General features: G+C 50.6%; 1 protein-coding gene across 1 annotated transcript; it reads left to right on the forward strand.

Moving 5' to 3' along the window:
- The first annotated feature begins 4576 nt into the window (after nucleotides 1-4576).
- Nucleotides 4577-12333, forward strand: S1PR2 (sphingosine-1-phosphate receptor 2). Its single transcript, XM_061188785.1, has 2 exons — nucleotides 4577-4792; nucleotides 9860-12333. The coding sequence occupies exon 2, from the start codon at nucleotides 9902-9904 to the stop codon at nucleotides 10958-10960; it is 1059 nt and encodes a 352-aa protein (XP_061044768.1). The 5' UTR covers nucleotides 4577-4792; nucleotides 9860-9901; the 3' UTR covers nucleotides 10961-12333.
- Nucleotides 12334-24931: the final 12598 nt, after the last annotated feature.

Genomic DNA, 24931 nt, shown 5'->3' on the forward strand with positions numbered 1-24931 from the left:
TAAGAATCCGCCTGCCAATGAAGGGGACACGGGTTCGAGCCCTGGTCCGGGAAGATCCCACATGCCGCGGAGCAACTAAGCCCGTGCGCCACAACTACTGAGCCCACGTGCCACAACTACTGAAGTCTGCGTGCCTAGAGCCCGTGCTCCGCCACAAGAGAAGCCACGACAATGAGAAGCCTGCGCACCGCAATGAAGAGTGGCCCCCGCTCACTGCAACTAGAGAAAGCCCGCGTGCAGCAACGAAGACCCAATGCAGCCAATAAATAAATAAATAAATAAATTTATTAAAAAAAAAAAAAAGTAACAAATGTGCCACTCTGGTAGGGGCTGTTGACGGTGGGAAGGCTATGTGTGTGTGGGGGGCAAGGGATATATGCGACATCTCTGTACTTTCTGCTCAATTTTGTTTTTGGGGTTTTTTTTGTTTGTTTGCTTTTCTTTTTTTTTTTGTTCTCCTTTTTTGGCCATGGCGCGCGGCATGCAGGACCTTAGTTCCCCGACCAGGGATTGAACCTGTGCCCCCTGCAGTGGAAGCATGGAATCCTAGCCACTGGACCACCAGGGAATTAGCTCTGCTCAGTTTTGCTGTGATCCTGAAACTGTTCTAAAAAATAAAGTCTATTTAAAAAAATGGGATGATGATGATAATCATAATACCCACCTCCTAGGGTTGGAGGATTCATAGAACCGCACCCAGCACAGTCTGTCCGTGTGAGTGTTAGCCATTATTGTCAGTGGCCCTGTAATTAGTGGAGGCTGCTCCAAGCCTCTTCCTTTTCTTCTTTTTCCCCTGCTTGGGAGCTCCCCAAGGAAAGGGCCCCGTTTCCTTCCTCTTCTGCTGTTCTCTCACTCAGGGATTCCCCCCTAGGGAGGGTTCACCTTTCCCCTTGACCCCCCGGACCATCAGGGCATCTATGCCAGTGTTTCCCAATTCTCTAGCCCGTTCCCTCAGCTGACCCAGTGGAGACCTCATGTTACCCCAGAAGTGGGAGGTGAGGGGGGGAGGCAGAAGTGGCTTGCTGGTGTATCTGTGTATCCCTGGGGACATCACCTTTGTCTAGGAGCCATGGTCCCCCTAACAGACGGCCGGATATGTCTGCAGCCTTGATAGTACCCCCCCACCCACAGGTCCCTGAGGGGATAGCAAACTGCTGAGCCAGCCAAGGCAAGCTGGGGGGGGCCACTTCCTCCCCAGCTCTCAGATCCTCAGAGAGGGCTTAGATTTCCGCTCTGATAGCTCTCTGGCGAGGAGAGGACCCAGTTTTTTTAGTACTTTGTCCTCTGTGGGTTGAACACCTGGTTTCTAGAGGTTGTACAGCCACACTTCATTTGGGCAGAGGATTTGGTAAGGTTGTGCTGAGGTCTGACTGGACCCCAAGATCTGGCCCGGAGCTGAGTGGACACTGAAATCTGCCTCAGGAAAAGGAGTGAATTCACTCTCTGGCTTTTCTTATCTTCCCATCAAAGCCCTGCTACCCTGTGTTAGAACAGGCTGGTTTCTTCGGTCTCCTCCATTGGACTGTCAGTTTTGGATGGCAGAAACCAACGAGGTATCACCAGAGCTGGCACAGAGCATTCTATGTTGCATTATATAAATATATATGCTGTATACCTGTACGTAACATTAATATATTGATTCTTAATATTCATTTCCTTATTAATAACTTAAATATGTTTATTCTTAATACAAATTTATTTCATAGCGACACGTTGAATAATAGCATAGATGTTTCTTAACAATGTTATTGTTTATTTATATTATTGATACTATTTGTTATTATTATTATTACAGGAACAATTTTACAATAGAAGTTTGGTGATTTGTTACCTTCGATTTGATTTTTCATGTCTTTGTAAATATTTTGAATTGGTAATATGAGCTAAAAATTTCAAACAGTCCCCCCCCCCCACCCCCAGGGTACACCATGAAAAGTCTGGTCCCCTCTCACCTGTTCCCCTGCCCCCCCCGTCCCCCTCCTTGGGGGTAACCGCTGTGACGGTGTCTTGTGCCCTTCTCCTGGAGACGGCCTGTATGTCCACAGGCAAATGTGTGTGTATTTATACAGCCCTTATAAATATACCCAGAAATGCAGGCAGGCAAGCAAGCAACTGGTTTACATTGTGCTTTTTTCATCTTAACGTGTTGAATACAGTTTCATATCAAGACTACTCCAATTTTACTTTTTAATAGGCATAAACGGATCGACTTTAATTTCCTTTTTCAAAGTTTTGTTTTCAACACTGTTTATGGAGTATACTATGCATACAGAAGAGTGTGCTGAACTTCTCCCTTTTTTTAAATTGGTTGCATTGTCTGGGATTTAAGCATCCACAATTTTAAAAAATTTTCAGCTTTTCTGAGGTATCCCTGACATGTAAAATTGTAAGATATTTAAAGTGTACATCCAGGTGATTGGATATATGTATACATTGGGAAAGGATTCCCCCCATCTAGTTAATGAACACATCCTTCACCTCACATATTTATCTTTTTATTGTGGATGTGAGAGCATTTAAGTTCTACTCAGAAGTTCCAATTGTTTGATACAGTATTACCAACTGTAGTCACCATGCTGTAAATTAGATCCCCAGACCTTATTATAACTGAAAGTTTGCACCCTTTTACTAATCTCTCCCTATTTCCCCACCCACCACAGCCCCTGGCAACCACTTTCCTACTCTCTGTTTCTGTAAGTTTGACTTTTTCTTTTTTAATTCCACATAAAAGTGATACCATGTGGTATTTGTTTTTCTCTGTCTGGCTCTTTTCACTTAGCATAAGGCCCTCAAGTTTCATCCATGTTGTTGAAAATGACAGGACTTCCTTTCTCATGGCTGAATAATATTCCATTGTGTGTGGGTATATGTATATATATGTGTGTATGTATATATACATACATATATATATATATATATATATATATATATATATATATATCTCACATCTTCATCCATTCATCTGTTGACAGACACTTAGGTTCCATACCTTGGCTATTGTGAATAATGCTGCAATGAACATGGGAGTGCAGATACACTTTTTTGTCATTTTGCTTTTCAACACTCTTCACTGAAGTATCATATACATATAGGGAATTCCCTGGTGGTCCAGTGGTTAGGACTCCGTGCTTTCACTGCTGAGGGCCCGGGTTCAATCCCTGGTTGGGGAACTAAGATCCCACAAGCCATGTGGTGCCGTGAAAAACAAAAAAAAAAACAAAAAAAAAAGATAGAGAGAGAGAAGATAGATAACACCCTCTCCCTCCTTTTTCTTGCACTGGGTATCAAGCAGTCTAACTTTCAATTTAATTTATTGTTGGAATAGGGCACATGTTACAAAAGTCAAAACGTACAAAAGGATTCACAGAGTGAAAGCTACCTCCCTCCTGTCCCCTGTCCCCTATCTTTCAGTTCCTCACCCAGGAAATTTATCAGTTTCTTCTTCTTACAATATTCTGGATATTCTGAGCACATACAGTAGAACATCAACTCCATTGGAACAGGGAGTTTTATCTGTTTTGTTTCCTGATCTATCTCCAGCCTTTTAGTATGGTATCTGGCACAGAGCAGGTGCTTACTGTATGTGGTAAGTAAACATATAAGCAGATTATGTATTCATCTTCACAACAGTACCCTCCTGAACATAAGTTCCATGAAGGCAAGGGCTTTTTTTCCTGTTCTGTTCACCGCTGTGCCCAGCAGGTACACCAAAAACATTTGTTAAAGGAGTGAGGGGCATGTCGTCTAGTCACTGATTTCACGCACACGCATCAGTAAATGAAGGTGTGCTTCATTTCTGCAGCCAGGCACCCAGATATGCCCAGGAAAAGCTGAATGAGGAAAAGAGGGAAACTAAAGAACTGGATAGGACTTCCCTGGCGGTCCAGTGGTTAAGACTCCACGCTTCCATTGCAGGGGGCACGGTTTCCATCCCAGTCGGGGAACTAAGATCCCTCGTGCCACGGCAAAAAAAAAAAGAAGAAGTGGATAGAAGATTGGGCCTCAAAACTTGAAAGGCAGGACTCAACCTGGGCCTGCTGGTCAACCACAGCGAGAGCAATCGATTGACAGAGGCAGTGGAAGCTTCTGGGTGCTCCCAGTCTTCTAGGGCAGAGGGGCCAGCGCCTGAATTCTGGGGCCTTATCAAGGCAAAAACCAATCCATTCTTTGAGGCAGGGCCTGGCACATAGTAGGAACTTGCTTACTTGTTGGATGAACACACAGTGGGCACTTAATGCCTATTTGTTGTGTTGACACTTAGTAGGTGCTTCGTGGCTCCTCGCTGAGTAAATAAAGGGGATTGCACGCGCTCCTCCAATTCCAGGCTCCCAGGGATGGGCCAAGAGTACATCTGCAATCCAAGACAGTCGTTTCAGGTTGAGGTCACCTGGCCAGAAGCGACTGGACAGCACGGGGCTGCGTGACGTCATGCGCCGACCGCTTCTCACGGGTGGGGGCTGGGAGGGGCAGGGCTGGAGGTGGGGGTGCGGACAAAGGGACCCCGCGCGCCTCCTCCTCGCCCGCCTCCTCCCCGCCCGCCCTCGCGCGCGCCCCGCTGGGCTGCCCACATCTGGAATTCATTGCTGCTGCCGCCGCCGGAAAGGAGGCGGAGATAGGGCGGGGCAAGTGGGGGCCGAGGCGGCGCCTCTCCCGGTCCCCCTCCGTCCCCGGTCCCCAGCCCCGGGACGCAGAGGAGCCCGGCGGGCAGTCCCAGCCCTAGCCGCGGCCGTCCCGGGGACGCAGACGCCAAAGCCCCTCCGGCCAGGGCAAGGACCCCGGTCGGCCTAGCCAGGTGAGCGTGCGTGGCGAGGGGGAAGCAGAAAGGGCGGGCCCTGGTCCCCGGAGGTCGCGGGATCGGAGCTAGGGGCGCGGGCCAGGGGTCGGGGGGCGTCGCGGGCGCGCACGCGCCGCCCGTGCTCCTGCTGCACCGAGGGAGTGGTCATTATGCGCCCTCTCCACGACCCCAGGAGGCCCCACTGCCTCAGCCGCGAACCCCCAGACTGAGCTCCCCGCCTTCTCCAGCGGCAGGAAGTTGGCCCCGAGGAGAAGGCGGAATCCGAGCGCTTTCGGCCGGAGACTGGGAGGCTGGATGGCGTGCCCCCGGACCGGGGGTTTGGGGAGTGTGTATGGGGGAGGGGAGGACTCCCCTCTTTGCTGACTCCGGCTGGGCGAAGGCGAAAAGTGCCGCGCGCCGCAGTACCTCCAGGCCAAGGGGCGGGGCCCCAGAGGAAGGCAGTTGCCCACCTCCTCCACATCTGGTCCTCTGCCTCAGTTTCCCCGAGTAGTTCGTCTCTTCCAGTCCCCCCGCGGGGTCGTGGCTTTGCTCTGGAAGGAAAGTGAACCTGACTGCGTGGCTCCGGCGTCTCTTCTTTCCCCTGGGACCCGGGGATGGGGAGTGGGTGAGGGCATCCGTGGTGCGGACCCCGCGTGGTTCCGGGCCCAGCCAAGCGTGGGAACCTCGCCCACTCCTCTGGCACGAGTTGACTCACCCGGGGATTTCCATCCCCTCTCCCGACTGTGCCCTAATGGGACGCTCCGGGCGCCACGCGCTGAGCCCACGGTCCCCCGCGTGGTGCGACACGCGTGCGGCATTCGCGGTGCAGCAGCTGCTGGGATCTCTCCCCACCTCTCCCCAGTCCTCTGGGAATATCGAGGCTGGGCCCCTGGCTGGACGCAGAGGAGCCCCCCACCCCCACTTGGAGATGTGTGGGTCACCCGCGTGTGGCTGTCGCGGGAGAGAGGAGGCGCGGCCCCAGAGGCAGCGAGTGTGGATACCGTGCATTCCACCGCCAGATAAGGAGGCCGAGACTGCAGCCCAAGGGCGGGGGCGGGTCGTGGCGCCGTCTCCAAGGAGACGCCCAGCTGGGCTTCGCCTGGTGGGGGTGGCCTCCCAGCGGACCAGGGGCGTCTCCAGCCTCCCTTGCTGTTGTTTGGGCCTGGGCTGAGTTTTGGAGCCTCCGCCCTCGGGGGCCCACTGGGGCCTCGTTCGTTTGGTCATGCATCCACCCATCCATCCATCCATCCATCCATCCATCCATCCATCCATCCATCCATCCTACACGTTTTCTGAGCGCTTTCTGTATGCCAGGCATCATTCCAGGGAGTGAAAACAGACTTAGTTGCTGTCCTCTGACACACATTCTACCCTGGAAACAGAAAACAAGAAATACAATCATTATTGCTGAAATTGGCAAGTGCTGTGAATATAATAAGAAGATGCTGTGGTAGAAAGGGCCTAGGGAAGGTGGCTAGGATAGCCTGGTGGTTAGAGGAGGCCACCAAACAGAAACCTGAAAGGTGGGGAGACAGTCATTCAGGGTTTTGTGGGAAGGCCATGCCAGGTGGAGAAACAGCAGAGGCAAAAGCTCTGAGGTAAGAATGGGGCTGACACATCGGAGGCCAGTGTGGTTGGAGTGGACTGACCCTGGGGGAGACTGGGAGGAGGGGAGGTGGGCAGGGGCCAGGCCATTTTAGGTAGTGGGGAGCCATGGAAGAATTTGGAGCTGAGGAGTGACATATTGGAGCTATAAATTTAAAAGCTCCCCCTGGATGCTGCATGGAGCATGGCAGTGTAGAGGGCAACTGAGGGGAAACCAAGCCTAGGGCGCTGCCCTAGGGCATGGGGCATGGGACCAGGGAGTGCCCAGGGGAACAGTAACCACAGGGCCTGCCTCCATGGAACTTGGGCGAGGGGCTCCTGGAAGCCACTGAGGCTTCCTCTTGCCTTCTACTCTCCTAATCTCCCCCTGAACAGTCTTGGTCTGTCTCGCTTCCCTTCCCTCCAAACCCTGTCACTTGTCCCTCTTGCTCCATTTCAGGCCTGGCCATTCCCCAGTGCTGAGCCCAGGGACGTCTTACTGAGCATCTGGGAGGGAGTCAGGTCCTATGTTAGCCAGGCCTGGGAGCCTGACACAGGGAGGGGAAGCAGGAAAGGCCTGTGTCTGCCTGGGGGTGACTGTGCCAGCCCCAACCTCCAGACCCTGCTTCCTCTTTCTGGGAAGCATGAACCTGCCTTAAGCAAGGTCCTAGTGGAGAAGACGGAGGCATTGTGGGCCTCAGATTCCCCTTCTCTAATAACCACCCCTCCTGAGGCTGCCCGAAGTGAGGATCTTCCCCTCAGGGAAGAAGACAGACATTTTGGTCAGTCCCTGGGGTACGAGGGCTGAAACCATTTTCCTTTCTTTTTTTTTTAATAAATTTATTTATTTATTTAATTTTTGGCTGCGTTGGGTCTTTGTTGCTGCACGCGGGCTTTCTCTAGTTGCGGCGAGCGGGGCTACTCTTCGTTGCGGTGCACAGGCTTCTCATTACGGTGGCTTCTCTTGTTGGGGAGCACGGGCTCTAGGCGCACAGGCTTCAGTAGTTGTGGCACGCGGGCTCAGTAGTTGTGGCTCGCGGGCTCTAGAGCGCAGGCTCAGTAGTTGTGGCGCATGGGCTTAGTCGCTCCGCAGCATGTGGGATCTTCCTGGACCAGGGCTCAAACCTGTGTCCCCTGCATTGGCAGGTGGATTCTTAACCACTGCGCCACCAGGGAAGTCCTGAAACCATTTCTTATTTCTCTAGGAAGCGGCCATAAATCTTTCTCTTGGCTGCCAGACAAGAGAGGGGTCTGAGCGGTGGTGGAGGGGGAGGCCTTGGGACATACCCTGGGCTTCTAGCCCACCAGCAAGTGTGCTTCCCAGACCTGCAATGGGTCCTTGATTCTCAATTATGATCCCCAGGAGGGGCAGTAGGCCAGGGCAGCCTGGGGGCGTCTGGTCGGGGTGACCCAGCGGTCAGGCTGTGGTTCAAACTCTCCCCGGGGACATCCACAGAGTCTTAATAATGTCCTGGAAAGAAGTGAGCTCCAACCGCCTGTAAAGGACCAGATCAGTAGTGCTAGCCATAGAGCGCCCCCAACTGGGCCAATCGAATGTCGAGGATGGAAAGCTCAGGCCAATAGGCGAATTGCTCAATGCCCTGGAATTGAAAATGAGCCAATCAGGGCGCGGGCTGTTTCTGGCCCGACGGCCGGTCTGGTAAGGCCCAGACCTGGGCCAAGCCGGCTGCAACGGGCAGAGGGCATCGGGGCGACCGGGGCCCGTCCGGCAGGGGAACAAGGAGCCTCTGTGTGGCGATCTGGGCGGGGCGACAGTCCCTGGGGATGTGCACAAGCCCTTCTCTGTTCCCAAACTAGGACGGATGTCCCTTCGCCCAGGGGGAGCAGCTGTCTCTATCGGGCCAGGAGCCAGGGCACCCCCTCTGAGGGGGTGTCCGGGACTGAGATGGCTGGACGACCCCGGAAGCCCCTCATCACTCCCAGGCTCACTGGGAACCGGCCTAACCAGCCTTTTCTGGAACGGTGCTCCTGGCGCTCCTGGCGTGCACGTGGTCCTTGCTAGGCGTGTTTCCAGGGACCTGGGGAGGTCTCTTCCCACGGCCCCCTCCATTGAACTAAAGGCTGGTCTGGAGCTTCCTCCTGGCTCCCCTGTGCCCCTCGTGAAAGGCGGACACTGCACCAGCTCCTCTGAGACCCCCCCGCCAACTACCAAGCTGGGGGGAGGCCATGAAGTCAGCCTCTCACCCTCTCTGCCCACGCCCATCTTCCCACCCCTTCCCCCCACGGCTCAGTTTTCCTTGAGAGAGGGGTGACTCAGGCTTTCATGAAAGCGAATACCGAATACCGTTCCCCCCCACCCCCGCGGGGCTTCACGCCCCCTCACCACTCACATGGCTTCGCACAGCTGCCCCATCCTCCCAGCCAGGACCTCCCAGACGGGTCTCCTGTGGCTCCCCCATCCCATCACCCCCTCCCAGCCTCCCTGCACCGGATGTGACTGGGGAGCCGGGACTCAACCCTGTTTGTTCCAAGGGCCTCACATCTGGATTTCATCTTGGCTGGGGAGGGGGGTGCCAGCGCTCTGCCCACCCTGCTAGGACCCTCTGTCCCAGGGCAGGGCTAGATGGTGCTGATGAGAACAGGCTGTTGGGAATCTTGCCTGGCTGGCTCACTCAACATCCCTTACCAAAAGATTGGGAGGAGAGCACCTAGTCCCTAGCTGTGGGTGTGGCAGGAAGAGGGAAGCTAATAATATTAGCTAATATTTATTGAGTGCCTGCTGTATGCTACGGGTGCCTCGTGTATCGTTCAACAGGATTTTCCCATCACCCCTCTGAAGTGGGCTTTCTTCTCCCCACTGCACAGATGAGGCCATTGAGACTTAGAGGCCAAGTGTTGAGTGACTTGGCACAATATCCCACAGCGTGTCAGAGGTGGAGTGGGGTTGAACCTTGGATTGCCTGCAAGGTCTGAGTCCTTGAAGATGACGTGACCTCTGTGATGCTCAAACCTCAGGTGTCTCCCCAAGACCTTATCTTGGGAACACGTATGGCCTCTAGGCTTAGACCCAGCCTGAAATCCAGGGCAGGGGGTGGTAATGAGCAGAGGATGGTGCTATCAGCGAGAGCATCTCACTGACCCAGGTTGGCAGGCGGCATGAGGCCCGAGGGTCCAGTGTTTTCAAGAAATGAGACAATCCCTCCAGGTCCTGGCTAAGACTCCCTCTCTGGGTAGGTGGGTAAGGCTTCCGGAAGTCCATTTTGTGTCTTTCGTGCCCTTTGGGGGAGCTTCTGTTCCTTTGAAAGACACTGTAGCCTAGAGGTTATAGAGGCTTTGGAGTGGGTCTCTGAGGCTCTGCCACTGACTAGCTTTGAGGCTTTGGGAAAGTGAATTGACCTCTCCGGTTTCCCATTTGTAAAGCAGAGATGATGATCATTCTGACTTCATGTGACAGAGTTGGGACTTGAACCACAGCCGTCCAGAGTCAACCCAGGCAGCAGCCACGGCACTGACCTGTCTATCTGTCTTTTCTCTCTGCAGCTCTGACAGCCCCATGGCCCCAGCTGGCTACTAAGCCCCACCATGGGCAACGTGTACTCAGAGTACCTAAGCTCCAGCAAGGTCAAGGAACACTATAATTACACCAAGGAGAATCTGGACACGAAGGAGACGCCCTCCCGCCAGGTGGCCTCAGCCCTCATCGTCATCCTCTGTTGCGCCATCGTGGTGGAAAACCTGCTGGTGCTCATCGCGGTTGCCCGCAACAGCAAGTTCCACTCGGCCATGTACCTGTTCCTGGGCAATCTGGCTGCCTCAGACCTGCTGGCGGGCGTGGCCTTCATAGCCAATACTTTGCTCTCGGGCTCTGTCACACTGGGGCTGACACCCGTGCAGTGGTTCGCCCGTGAGGGCTCTGCCTTCATCACGCTCTCCGCCTCTGTCTTCAGCCTCCTGGCCATCGCCATCGAGCGGCACGTGGCCATCGCCAAGGTCAAGCTCTACGGCAGCGACAAGAGCTGTCGCATGCTGCTGCTTATCGCGGCCTCGTGGCTCATCTCGCTGGTTCTCGGCGGCCTGCCCATCCTTGGCTGGAACTGCCTGGGCCACCTGGAGACCTGCTCCACTGTCCTGCCGCTCTACGCCAAGCCCTACGTCCTCTGCGTGGTGACCATCTTCTCGGTCATCTTATCAGCCATCGTAGCCCTGTACATCCGCATCTACTGTGTGGTCCGCTCCAGCCAGGCCGATGTGGCTGGCCCGCAGACACTGGCCCTGCTCAAGACGGTCACCATCGTGCTGGGCGTCTTCATCTTCTGCTGGCTGCCCGCCTTTAGCATCCTCCTCCTGGACTATGCCTGTCCTGTCCGGGCCTGCCCTGTCCTCTACCAGGCCCATTACTTCTTTGCCTTTGCCACCCTCAACTCACTGCTCAACCCTGTCATCTACACATGGCGCAGCCGGGACCTGAGGCGGGAGGTATTACGGCCGCTGCAGTGCTGGCGGCGGGCAGCAGGGGTGCAAGGGGGGCGGGACGGGACCCCGGGCCACCGCCTCCTGCCTCTCCGCAGCTCCAGCTCCCTGGAGAGGGGCACACACATGCCCACATCGCCCACGTTTCTGGAGGGCAACACAATGGTCTGAGGGGCAAGTGGGCTGACAACCAGGCCACCGCAGCAGAGGGCTCCATGGAGAGGCACTGGGTACCCTGGGACAGAGACATGGGGCTGCCAAGCAAGATGCCCCCATTCCACAGACCTGGGTGATGCTGAAGATATTTCACACCTGGGATGGCTGACTGAGGCACTGACCAGTTGGATGGCACAGCTGCAGCCGGGTCCTGGAGGCCAGCGAGGTGGCTGGAGTGACCTCTTCGGAACTGGATCGTGGGGAGGGCCGGGCGGGGGGCAGACCTGGATAGAGCCCAGGTGACAGCAGGCAGGTGCTCGAGAGGAGCACAGCACAGGGGCAGTCTGACCCTCCGCCCTGTGCCTGACTCCCCTCTCTGAATTTAGCCCCCTTGCCACCTTCTCTTGGCCACCTCAGAGGCCACTTCCCTAGAACCACTGTCCTGAAGGGCTGGAGACCTCCTCCCTGACCGTTCTGGGCGGCCCTGGCTAACAGTTGCCGGGCTCAAATCCACAGCTTCCCCAAATTTCACCAGCTGCCACTTTGGCAACTTCTTCCCTTTCTTCTGACTCTGTGAGTGAGATGCCAGGAAACCACGTGGCAGTGGGGAACTAACCCCCATTCTCAGACCTCATTGGCCGATTGCACTATTTGGGGCACAGAGGAATCACCCAGGGCTGGAAAAACCGGTCTGGGGGCCTGAAGAGGGCTCTGGGCCTCCCAGTGGGGCAGGGTGGAATTGGAGAAAGTTCTAGGGGAGCTGTTGGTACAGGGCCCCAGACCCCCAAAAAACAACCACCCCCAAACTCTCTCACCTCCAGACCCAGCCGAGGTACCAGATCTCATAAGGCAGGGCAGCCTTGAGCCCGCTGTGCCTCCTTTCAGGTTGTATTGAACGGAGCATGGGGGTAGGGGTGCCGAGGACAATTGTGGGATGCCCTCCTATTGCCCGCTTCAGAAGGACTTTGCTAAATTCTGTGGACAGATGGAAGGGACATTGCGGTACAAACGTATATTTATGTGTGTCTGTGTGTGTCTGTGTGTGTCTGTGTGTGTGATGTCTGTGATCCCCTCTGCTCACCCTGTTTCCCCAGAATGGATGCTATTTTGTCTCCTCACGTCTGTGTTGAAGCTGCCAAAGAGGGGTCTGGTCCCTGCACACACTCCTTTGTAATTCCTTGCTTATATCCCCACTTGAGAGCTGGGGTGCAGCTCACCTGGAAAAGGAAACTTCACGCCTCAAAGTGATTTCTCATGACTGCAAAGGCTGGGAGAGGGGATCTTTGTGGGGGCAAGGAGCCAGTTGGGGGCTTGTCTCCCCTCATACAGCTCCCCGGATGCCCCTCATGCCTGAGACCCAGGCCCAGGCCAATAAACGGTTCAATGTCTCTTTCTGGTGGTTGTTGTCTTTTTAGGCTTAAGGTGGCAGTTCCCCCATTAGCATCCTGTGGCTGGGGGTGGATGGGACAGGGGAGGGTGGCTACTGCTCAGACAATTCATCCTTTGCCAGCCTTTCCTCGGTGCCCCCAGCCCTGGCCCAGCCAGAGACAGGATTGCAGTGGCTTCTGAGAAAACAGGGTCAACACTGACTTTCTCCCTAGGGCAGTTATCTGGCCCCTCCCAGTGATTAATTAGGCCCAGGACCTCCGTGCTATCCTTCAAAGAGAGAGTCTGGCCGGGGGTGGGGGCCCCCCTTCTTCATCCCCAGTACACATCCCTCCTGGGGAGCTGGAGAGATGGTCTTGGGAGACATGGGCCCAGATACCCCTCTAAAGCACAGTGTTCCCCAAAGGAATGGCCCACCTTCCTCAAGCACTTTCCAGGCAGGAAGACAGAATCCTCAGGAGGCTGGAGTTACTATAAACTGCTATTATGGAGATGTGGGTTCAGAGAAGTTAAGTGAGCTGCTCAGGGTCACACAGCAGGTTGGGGAAGTGCCTGTCTGGATTTGAACTCAGGTGGGCTGACTCTAGATCCTGCCAGCTCCACCACTGGGCCAGAGAAAAGATCCTCAAACCCCTCTTTGCCATGGAAGGAGTGAGGAGTGTGGGCTGCCAGCCTCCACCAGCATCAGCAGGATCCAGGATATGCCCAGCTGGGATGCAGCTGAAAGGTGGGTCCCTAGCTCGGCTCCAGAGTGACACTCCCTCCCTTGCCCACAGGCACAGGGCCCAGCGGCTCCTTTGAAGATAGATCTGGAGCTTTGATGGGGAACCCAGGCCCTCAAGCTGAAGCTCCGCCCAGCAACACCAGCGCAAAGCTAGGGCAGCCAGTGGAAACGAGAAGGAGTGGGGCAGAAGGTGGCCAGAAGCTGAGACCCACACCCCCCATCGGAATTCCCCTTCCTCCAGCCATTCAAAGACAACCTCTGGAAACCTGAGCCCTTGCTGGGATCGCGAGGAGGAAGAGGCACAGGCCAGGCCAGAGTCAATAAATTTCCCCCAAATACCCACATGCTTCCTTCACCTGCTCCTTCAGGCATCCGCTCAAATGCCATCTCCACAGAGAAGCCTGCCCTGACCACCTTCTTCCCTCTATCTAGCCCCTCACCTTCTTACCACCTGGCGGTGTAATATACATCGGTCTACTTCTCCCTAATTAAAATATTTACTTTTTTTTTTTTTTGGCTGCACCACGCAACATGTGGGATCTTAGTTCCCCGACCAGGGATCGAACCTGCGTCCCCTGCATTGGAAGCACAGAGTCTTAACCACTGGACCGCCAGGGAAGTCCCTTTTTTATTTAATTTTTTTCCTAATTAAAATATGAACACCTTGCAGATAGGACTGCATCCTATTCACCACCGTCTCTAGCATCTTTCATAGTACTTGGCACATTCCCACCAAAGGACCTTAGCACCTGCTGTTCCCTCTGCTGGGAATGATCTTCCTGCAGACATCTTTGTGACTCTTCTCTCCTCCTTCACGTCTGTATTCAAATATCACACCCTGGGTGAGGCCTCTGGCCATGAACACAATTTTTTTTTTATCCTATCTACCTCCCTTGCTACTCGCTAATATGCAACACATTTCGCTTCTTTATCTTGTTCATTTTATTATTATTATTATTATTATTATATTTTTGGCCGTGCTGCGCGGCATGTGGGATCTTAGTTCCCCAACCAGGGATCAAACCCATGCTACCCGCATTGGAAGCGCAGAGTCTTAACCACTGGACCACCAGGGAAGTACCTGTCTTGTTTATTTTCTATTTCCCCCTTAGAATGCAGTCCCATTCTAAATGCCAGACAGCAGGAGTTTTTGTCTGTCTTGCTCACTGAATGGCCTCAGTGCTCAGGACAGTGGCCAGCTCACAGTAGGTGCTCAATAAATGTTGAATGAATGAAAACCAAAGCAAATGGGTGAATGTTAAGTGCTCTGAAGAAAATAAAATAGGAGAAGCAACAGTTTTGGGGTACTGTATTCTGCAGGGAAGGCATTATTATAGGCACTCTGACCGAGAAAGAAACTGAGGCACAGAGAGGTCAAGTAATGTGCCCAAGGTCACAGAGCATGTGAGTGGAGGGGTCTGGATTTGAACCCAGGCAGTCCTTTTTTTTTGGCTGCACCACTCAGCTTGTGGATCTTTATTCCCCAACCAGGGATCGAACCCAGGCCCCCTGCAGTGGTAGCATGGAGTCCTAACCACTGGACTGCCAGGGAATTCCCTTTTTTTTTTTCTTTTTCTTTTTTTCAGGCAGTCCTTGATTGAAGACCAAATCACATCTCATTCTCCTCAGTACGGCGGTCTGAAGAACTGATTTGCTAATATCTCTCAAATCTCAGAGCCTAGAATGGAATGGACCAACCTGTAGGGATGCAAGATGACCTTCACCTCCTTTTTTCCCTACAGAGGCTGTTGGCTATTAGGGAGCATCAAAATCACCCGGAAGAACCTGTTAACATGCAGATTCTTACGCTCCCCAGTCAGAGATTCTGATTAAATAGGTCTGGAGTGACCCTAGCGATGCATGTTTTTCATCAAGCCCTGCCAGTGATTAGAAAAAGCATCATCTTGGGACTTCCCTGGTGGTCCAGTGGGTAAGACTCCGAGCTCCAAATGCAGGGAGCCCAGGTTCGATCCCTGGTTGGGGAACTAGATCCTGCATGCATGCCACAACCAAAAGATCCCGCATGCCGCAGCGAAGATCCCATGTGCTGCAGCTAAGACCCGGCACAGCCAAAATGAATAATAAATATTAAAAAAAAAAAGAAAAGAAAAAGCGTCATCTTGGGACCATATTCTGAGAAACATGCTAGACTCCTTAATCTAGAGCAGTGCTGTCTAGTAGAACTTTCTGTGGCCACTTAGCATGTGAAATGTGGCCAGTGTGAAGCTGAATTTTAACTTTAATTCATTTCAGTGTAAATGGCCATATGTGGCCATTTAGCACGTGAAATGTGGCCAGTGTGAAGCTGAATTTTAACTTTAATTCATTTCAGTGTGAATGGCCACATGTGGCCATTGGCTACAGTACTGACTGCACAATTCTAGATTCCATATCACTAGTTTCTGCAGCTTCTGAGCAGCTCAACTCCCTCGGTGTGATGCTGCCATTTCAACAAAAATTCCCGTCTTCCACTACCATCATTGTGAATGACATTGTAGCTTCCATACATCACTTTATGATTTTTGGACTATTTCTTTTAATAATGATATCAATGACATTCTGCTGCTAATGACAGAAAACACAAACTATTAGTAACTTAACTAAGAGAAATTAATTTCTCTCTCATATACAAGTGTTTCAGAGAGAATCGATCCTGAGTGAGAAGACGATGCCCACTTAACCCGCAGTCCGGGCTCCTGTCTGTCTGTTTATCTATCTATCTATCTATTCACACATACATCTACCTAAATACTTCACTGTGTTTCCTAAGGACAAGGCATTCTCTTACATAACCTCAGTAAAATGATCATAATCAGCAAATCTACAAACCTTAATGAGATTTCACCGATTGTCCCATTACTGACCTTTATAGCAGAAGAAAATCCCGGCTCACTTTTTGCATTCAGTTGTCTTTTTAGTTTCCTTCAATCAGAACAGTTTCTGAACCTTTCTTTGTCTTTCATGACCTTGACATTTTGGAAAAATATAGGTCAGTAATTTGGTAGAATGTCCTTCAACATGGGTTTGGCTGATGTTTCCTCATGATTAAATTCAGGTTATGCAATTTTGGCAGAAATACCAAAGAAGTGATGCGTCTTTCTCAATTAGTTCCATCACTAGCAATGTTAACGGATCCCTTGGAGGTACCTGCCAAGTTTCTCCACTTTATTTTTTTAATTAATTAATTAATTTCTGGCTGCGTTGGGTCTTCGTTGCTGTGCACGGGCTTTACTCTAGTTGCGGTGAGCGGGGGCTCCTCTTCGTTGCGGTGCGCGGGCTTCTCATTGCGGTGGCTTCTCTTGTTGAGGAGCACGGGCTCTAGGCGCGCGGGCTTCAGTAGTTATGGCTCTCGGGCTCTAGACCACAGGCTCAGTTGTTGTGGCGCACGGACTTAGTTGCTCCGCGGCATGTGGGATCTTCCCGGACCAGGGCTCGAACCTGTGTCCCCTTCATTGGCAGGCAGATTCTTAACCACTGCACCACCAGGGCAGCCCACATTTGTTACTATTGATGAACCTACACGGACACACTGCAGTTTCCCATAATTTGGTACTGGCTGATGGCATCCCCTTATGTCATTTAACATGTTCTTTTGTCCCCAAATTCAAGAATTGAAAGATATTCAGTTCTTTCTAGGTGGTGCTGGAAACTCACCAGGAGGACATGATGTCTGGCTGTCTCTCTCTTTTACTGAGGACTAAGACCGATCAAGGGGTTCACGTGCCATCAGCCTGATCCTGCGTTTGTAAATTCCCCATCCGACTGTCCCCTAATGGTTTGATCACCCGTGGACTGTCGCTTGGACCTATCATTTCATTACCCATCTTCAAAGGGTTTCTAATCCATATCCCCATCCTCACATTCTGGCCATCTTTCTCATTTGTCTACAAAGCATATGTACTTCCCCAAAGTCAGACATCGGACATCCGCCACCTTTCCCTAAATGTCTTGTCTGAGAATAGTTAAATCTGTCACGAAAGGGAAGTGAATTTGGGTAGGTGTGACTCATTGCCAGCGGCATTTGTGGTGTTAGTTTCAAGAGTGCATACTCTAAGGTTAAAAAAAAAACCGAAAGGGCTTCCCTGGTGGCACAGTGGTTAAGAATCTGCCTGCCAATGCAGGGGACATGGGTTCGAGCCCTTGTCTGGGAAGATCCCACATGCCGCGGAGCAACTAAGCCCATGTGCCACAACTACCGAGCCTGAGCTCTAGAGCCCATGAACCACAATTACTGAAGCCCGCACACGTAGAGCTCGTGCTCCACAACAAGAGAAGCCACTACAATGAGAAGCCTGTGCACCGCAACGAAGAGTAGCCCCCGCTTGCCGCAGCTAGAGAAAGCCTGCGTGCAGCAACGAAGACCCAATGCAGCCAAAAGTTTAAAAAATAAGTAAATAAATTTATATTTAAAAAAAAAACCCAAAACAAAAAACAGATTTGAATCTCAAATCCAACACTTGACAACCCAAGTAGACTTTCGGCAAATCACCTGACAAGTCTAAGCTGGTTTCTTCATCTGTAAAATGGTATGTTCATAATCCCAACCTCAAATGCAAGATGGCACTGCCACTTTGGAAAACAGTTTGGCAGTTTCTTAGAAAGCCAAACATAAACTTACCATGCGACCTAGAAATTGACTATAGGTATCTACCCAAGAGAAATGAACACGTATGTCCACACAGAGACTTGTCTGTGAATACTCATAGCAACATTTTTCATAATAGTCCCAAAGTGGAAACAACTCAAATGTCCATCAACTGATGAATGGATCAACAAAATGTGGTTCATCCATATGATGGAATATAACTCAACAATGAAAAGGAACGAAATACTGACACACATAATAACATGATGAAACTCAAAATAATTATGCTAAGTGAAGGAAGTCAGACACAAAATACCATAAATTGTATGGTCCATTATATGAAATGTCCATAAGAGGCAAGTCTAGGACTTCCCTGGTGGTGCAGTGGTTAAGAATCCACCTGCCAATGCAGGGGAAACGGGTTCGAGCCCTGGTCCGGGAAGATCCCACATGCCGCGGAGTAACTAAGCCCGTGCGCCACAACTACTGAGCCCGCGTGCCACAACTACTGAAGCCTGCGCACCTAGAGCCCACGTTCCGCAACAAGAGAAGCCACCGCAATGAGAAGTCCGCACACCGCAATGAAGAGCAGCCCCCGTTCACTGCAACTAGTGAGAGCCCACACGCAGCAACGAAGACCCAACACAGCCAAAAATAAATAGATAAATAAATTTATAAAAAAAAAAAGAGGCAAGTCTATAGAGACAGAAAGTAGATTGGTGGTTGCCTGGGGTTGAAGGTAGGAATGGGGATTAACTGGAAACAGGCATGGGGATTCTTATTGGAGTGACAGAAATATTCTAAAACTGGATTGTGGTGATAATTGTACAACTTGGCAAATTTACTAAGAAAACATTGATTTCTACATTTTAAAATGGGTCAAAATTTTGTGGTATATAAATTTTACTTCAATAAGCTTATTAAAGAATAATTCCAACCTCTCAAAATACTTATTGAACACTCTATTTTATTCCTACCCTCAGAGATCTTACATTCTAGTGGGGGAGACAGGCCATAAAAGTAAATATATAATACAATGTTAGGAAGTTTCCATTATGGAAAACAGTATGGAGGTTCCTCAAAGGATTAAAAATAAAACTATCATATGATCTATCAATCCCACTTCTGGGTGTATAACCAAAGGAAATGAAATCAGTATCCTAAAGAATATCTGCACTCCCATGTTTATTGCAGCATTACTCACAGTAGGCAAGATATGGAAACAACCTAAGTGTTTGTCAATGGATGAATGAATAAAGAAAACATGATACACACATACACATACACACACAGGGAATATTATTCGGCGATAAAAAAGGAAATCCTGCCACTTACAACAATATGGATGAGCTTGGAGGACATCATGCTAATTGAAGTAAGCCAGAAACAGGAAGACAAATACTGTATGATTTCATTTACATGTAAAATCTAAAAAAGTCAAACTCACAGAAGCAGAGAGTAGGATGGTGGTTCCTTGGGGCTGGGGGATGAGGGAAAGGAGGAAATGTTGCTCAAAAGATTCAAACTTTCAATTATAAGATGAATAAGTTTTGAGAATCTAAAGTACACCATAGTGATTATAGTTAATAAAATTGTATTGTATTTTTGAAATTTGCTAAGACAGTAATGTTATCACTACACACAAAAAATGGTAACTAACTGAGGTGATGGATGTGTTAATTAGCTTGATTGTAGCAATCATTTCACAATGTATATATAAATCAAATCATCGCATTGTACACCTTAAATATATGCAATTTTTATTTGTCAATTATACCTTAATAAAGCTGGGGGGAAATGCTTCTTAAAATTCCCAAGTGGGGAGGGTGTGAAAAAAAATACAGCTACCTGGGCCCTACCAGGGCCTGGAGAATCTGACTCCAGGGCCCAGGACTCTGCATTTTTACACTGTACCCCTCCTGATGTGAACCATCCTTGACTTACAGTTTTCAAAATGCTGATTTGGGGCTGGTTTTAGGCTGTAAGATATTGCCCAGAGGAAATATGGCTGGGACGAGACCACTGCTTTGTCACTTCCATGGGTCTAAATCAGTCCTTCTCATCCAGGGTGATTCCACGCCCCCAGGGGACCTTTGGCAATGTCTGGAGATATTTTTGATTGTCCCGCCTGGGGGTAGGGGTGCTACTGGCATCTAGTGGGTAGAGGTCAGGGATGTCACTAATCATCCTGCAGTGCACAAGACAGTCTCCCATGACAAAGGCTCATTCGGCTCCAAGTAACCTAAAGTGGTGTCCAGGCAGTGGTGCCTGCCCTTCCAGGTCCTTCCAGCTGGTCAGCTGGTTCACCTGGGAGAGTGGAGATGCCCTGACTGGAGTCTCTCTTTGCCAGGTAGTTGTAAATAACTTGGTGATTGCTTTTGGAGAGGCAGTTTTGGCTAATTAGCGGTCATTTCCGGGAAGGAGGGGTTTCATGTGAAGTTCTTCTGATTTAATGGCTAGGGCAGGCCCCATTCTCATCCCTGCTCAGTGTGGTGAGGACGATTTTCTTTGCAGCTCAGGAGTGGACACGGTGTGTTTTCACTTCGTGTGCCAGGAGGTGAGTGATGCCTGGAGGGCTGACCACTGTTTTTCTCTAGGGACTGGTGGCTGCAAATGGGCGGTGGCCATGGGACCCAGGCCAGTTGAAGATGGCTGGGGTGGGCTGAGGGAGGCAAGGTGGGACCTATGTGTCTTAGAAGGAGGAAAGGAACGAGGCCCAAGCTTGAAGCGGGTGACAGAACTGGGGAGAAGTACCCTGGACCAAAGCACTCAATCCAGGAGTGGAATTACTGGGTCACAGGGCAGGAATACATTTAGCCTTAGTAGATATTGCCAAATCATTTTCCAAAGTGGCTGTACCATTTGGCGCTCTTCCAGCAACACAGGAGAGTTCTGGTCTTACTAAAACTTGTGAGCATTTCTTTTTTCATTTTAGCCATCCTGGCATGGATGGGTGTATGTGGGAGCTGTTAATCATATTGAGGTTTCATTTTGCATTTCCCTGATGACTGATGAAATTGAGTAGCTTCCCATTTGAGTCTTGGCCATTTGGATATCCTCTTTTATGAAGTGCCTGTTCAACTCTTTTGTCTACTTAATATAAAAGAGATTGCCTGTCTTTTTGTTATTGAACTCTCTGTGTATTGTAGATACAAGTCCTTGGTTGGCAGACATATGTCTGTGGCTTGTCTTTTAGTGGTATCTTTTGACGAACAAATTCATTTTAATACAGCCTGGCATATTTTCCTTTATGATTAAAGTGATTTGTGTCCTGTTGAAGAAACACTCACCTACTCCAAAGTCACAAAGAAGTTCTATGTCTTATTTGAAAAGCTTTCTTGACTTTGCTTTCCCATTTAGATCTGCAAGATCTGGAATTGAGTTTTGTACGTGGTGTGAGGTAGGGATCAAAGTTCACTTTCTTCCATAGGGCCATCCAGTGGGTCCAGCACCATTTACCAAAAAGACCATCCATTCACCAATGCTTTGCCAGTTGTTTTTGTTTGACATAAATAATATAGCCACATGGTCCAGCGTTCCAAAAGGGCAAAAAGATTCAGAAAAATTCCTTTGCCAATAGATTTAACCCTGCTAATTAACATTCCTTATCTCCAGGAATTTATCCATTTCTTGTTTCTTTCCCAAGATTTTATGTGTAAATAAGTAAATATACATAATTCCTTCCATCCCTCCCTTTTTTACATAAACAGTAGCACACCATGCATTCCATCCTACGTCTTTTTTTACCCCCACTTTCAGATAGGAAACAACCTCTAGGATATTATATAGAAAAATATCGTTTTATTTTTTGTTGTTGTGGAGTCTGTCACCGTATGAATGGGAAACAATTCCTTTATCTAATCCCCACTGATGCGGAACTAGGTTCTTCCCAGTATTTTGCTACAGACAAGGCTCAGTGAATGGCTGTGTCCACTTCTCTCTCTCTCTTTTTTTTTTTTTTTGGCCACACCGCCCCGGCTTGTGGGATCTTAGTTCCCCGACCAGGGATTAAACCCCAGGCCCTGGCAGTGAAAGGGCCGAGTCCTAACCACTGGACCACCAGAGAATTCCCCACCTCTCTTTTTGCACGTATTTGTGAGTACATCTTAGGAGCAATTCCCGGAAGTAGAATAGCTGAATAAAAGGGTGTGTGCATTTGTTGTTTTGATGGATGTTTGCAGACTGAGCATTTAATGTGGGGGAAGAGGCATCACACGCTCACTCATGCAGGGCTCCATGAGTCTGCTGTGTGCCAACTACATCGTAGGTACTTTGCTAGGTGCTGGCATAAAGTTATCACCCGAAAATGTGTGATCACCAGCTGAGGCAAAGGCTCTAAAAGAAAGATCTGTGGTTTTAAGAGCCTATCGAGACACCTGATAGTGTTGGGGGAGGTCAGAAAAGGCTCCTTGAAGGAGGTGATGGGTGAGCTAAAATAGGAAGAATGACTAGCGATTCTCCAAGTAGGAGAAGTAGACATATGGAGCAGCAGGGCTTTCCAGTTTAAAGGAACAGCAAGTGCTGAAACCTTGTAATAATTATTTATGGCTGAATAACAAAAAGCCGGGCCTCCCTGGTGGCGCAGTGGTTGAGAATCTGCCTGCCAATGCAGGGGACACGGGTTCGAGCCCTGGTCTGGGAAGATCCCACATGCCGCGGAGCAACTGGGCCCGTGAGCCACAACTACTGAGCCTGCGCGTCTGGAGCCTGTGCTCCGCAACAAGAGAGGCCGCGACAGTGAGAGGCCCGTGCACCGCGATGAAGAGTGGCCCCCGCTCGCCGCAACTAGAGAAAGCCCTCGCACAGAAACGAAGACCCAACACAGCCAAAATAAATAAATAAATAAATAGCGTTCCCTTAAACAAACAAACAAACAAACAAAAAAACCCCAAAAAGCCCCACAGTCTAGTGGCTTAGAACACTACCACCCATGTATTCTGCAAGATGCTATGGAAAAACCCAAACGAACTTTTTGGCCAACCGAATATTATCATTCAGTGGTTTCTATAGGCTGGGAAATGGGGAGCAGCAAAGTGAGCAGTTCCAGCTTGAGGGGTCTCATGAGGTTACAGTCAGATATAGGCTGGGGCTACAGTCATCTGAAGGCTTGACTGGAGCTGGAGGAGCCACTTCCAAAGCAGCTCACTCACATGGCTGACAAAATGGTTCCTCTTCCCATGGGCATCCCCATGGGGCTCCTTGAGCATCCTCACAACATGGTGGCTGGCTTCCCCCATGAGAACAAGGTGGTGCTGTGATGGCTTTTATGGCCTAGCCTCAGATGTCCTGCACCTTCACTTCCACCATATTCCCTTGGCCACAGAGACTGGCCCTGATTCACTGTTGGAGAGGACTCCACAAAGGCATGAATACTGAGGTAAGGAATGTTGGAGGCCCTCTAGTAGGCTGGCTTCCACAGCCCTGAGGCAGGAAGGGGTAGGGAGTGTCCAGGATGTAGCTCAGCTGGGGTGAGCCAAGGGATGAGTGGCAAAAGCTGATGTGGGCAGAGCTAGGGGTTGGCTGTAAGGATAGGGGTTGGCTTTACCTTAAGAGCACTGAGAAGCCAGTCAGGTACCTTCGGTGGGGCAGGGAGGAGGTGATACGATCAGATCTGGATTCTAAGAAGATCCTTCCCAGTTCCTTGCAGAGAATAGGTGGTGAGAGGGCTGAGTGGCAGCCCAGGAAGGAGTCGGGCAGGCATCCAGGACAGAGGGGAGGATGACCTGAGCTGGGGTGGTAGCCCTGGAGGGGCAGATCAGCTAACGGACTCAAGGGCTGTTTGAAGGAAAACCCCTCCAGGCTTGGCAGTAAGCCTCCTTTGATCCCAAACAGAAAGCCATTCGCCTGCTCAAGGGCCCTGCAAAGGAGCAGGCGGGTTTGCCCAGCATACTCCAGAGTTGGTTTCCCCAGATCTGATTTCTGGTCACTTGAGCCTGGAGAGAGAGCTTGCGAGGCCTGCCCTGGTGGTCTTCCTGCCTGGCCACCTGCCTGGAGTGAGAGTGGCAAAGTGTTCCTGTTGAACCCTTGAGTGCTGCTGTCACCGCCCGGGGCCTCTCCTGGGCTGGCACCAAGTGAGAGCTCAGACTAATTCCCCAGCATGTGGCGTGACTCAGCTTCGGCCTTCTGACTGACTGTGGCTCAGGACACGTGACCATCCCTCCACCAGCCCTGTGCTCTGGGCTGCCTGGACCTTGGTTGTGCTGACCCCTGGCCTCTCCTGGCCTCTTGAGTATGGCCCTCCCGCTAGAGGCAGGAACGTGGCCTGGGAAGCAGGGAGCTGGGGCAGATCTTCTGAGGGGTTTGTGAACACTACCGAGAGGTGGGGTCAGAGTGAATGCCCACAGGAGCTGAATCTAACTTTCTGGAAGTTCCAGTTGCTTCTCTCAAGGGATGAGCCCATTTCTAGGTGGGGAAGGAGTCTCTGGTGGTCCAGCCAGTCACTCTGGAGCCTCCTGGAAGCCATCAATATCCCTTCCCCATGACTTTGACTGATATTTTACCGGTCAGGTTGAGTCGAGTGAGGCAGGTGATTCAGGGATTAAAGACAGAACCTGGATTTGCAACTGATCTGATCTGGGCCTCAGTCTCCCTGTTTGTGAACTGGAAATCATTTTGTTGTGGGGCAGAAAACAGCTCTATACCTACCAACATTTCCATCAGGCACCTCCCGGGTGCAATCTCCCATGTCCTATATATTTATTTAACCGATATTTGGATTCCTACTGAGTGAGCCCTTGGAGGTCAGCTGTGAACGAGGCAGACCACCAAGTCCTTGCCCTCTGGAGCTCAGTCTTTGCAGGGGTTGGCACACTAAGGCCCATGGTCTAAATCTAGCCAGCCAAGTTTTTTTTTTTTTGTCTGTGCCACGCAGTTTGCAGGATCTTAGTTCCCCCACCAGGGATTGAACCTGGGCCCACGGCAGTGAAAGCACCGAGTCCTAATCACTGGACAACCAGGGAATTCCTTGGCTTGTCAAGTTTTTATAAATAAAGTCTTATTGGAATACAGCCGTACCTATTCATTTGTGTATTGTCTATGGCTGTTTTTATGCTACAAGGGCAGCACTGAGTAGTTAAAACCGAACATGTGGCCCACAAAACCTAAAATATTTACTATCTGATCCTTTATAGAAAAACTGCTGACCTCTGCTCTGCTCTAGTGGAACAGAAAGACTACAACAGACAGAAATGAGTCTGTGACAGTGGTAAATGCTATGAAGCAACAGGATAATAGGAGAGAGAGACTGGGGGTGAGGGGTTGCTTCCAGGTGGGCAGGGGGAAGCCTCTGGGT

Source organism: Eubalaena glacialis, chromosome 4 (genome assembly GCF_028564815.1).
Source record: "Eubalaena glacialis isolate mEubGla1 chromosome 4, mEubGla1.1.hap2.+ XY, whole genome shotgun sequence".
Taxonomy (NCBI): Eukaryota; Metazoa; Chordata; class Mammalia; order Artiodactyla; family Balaenidae; genus Eubalaena; species Eubalaena glacialis.

What these genes read in the sequence shown, in the direction of transcription:
- S1PR2 (XM_061188785.1), top strand. Translation starts at nt 9,902, where the DNA reads ATGGGCAACGTGTACTCAGAGTACCTAAGCTCCAGCAAGGTCAAGGAA.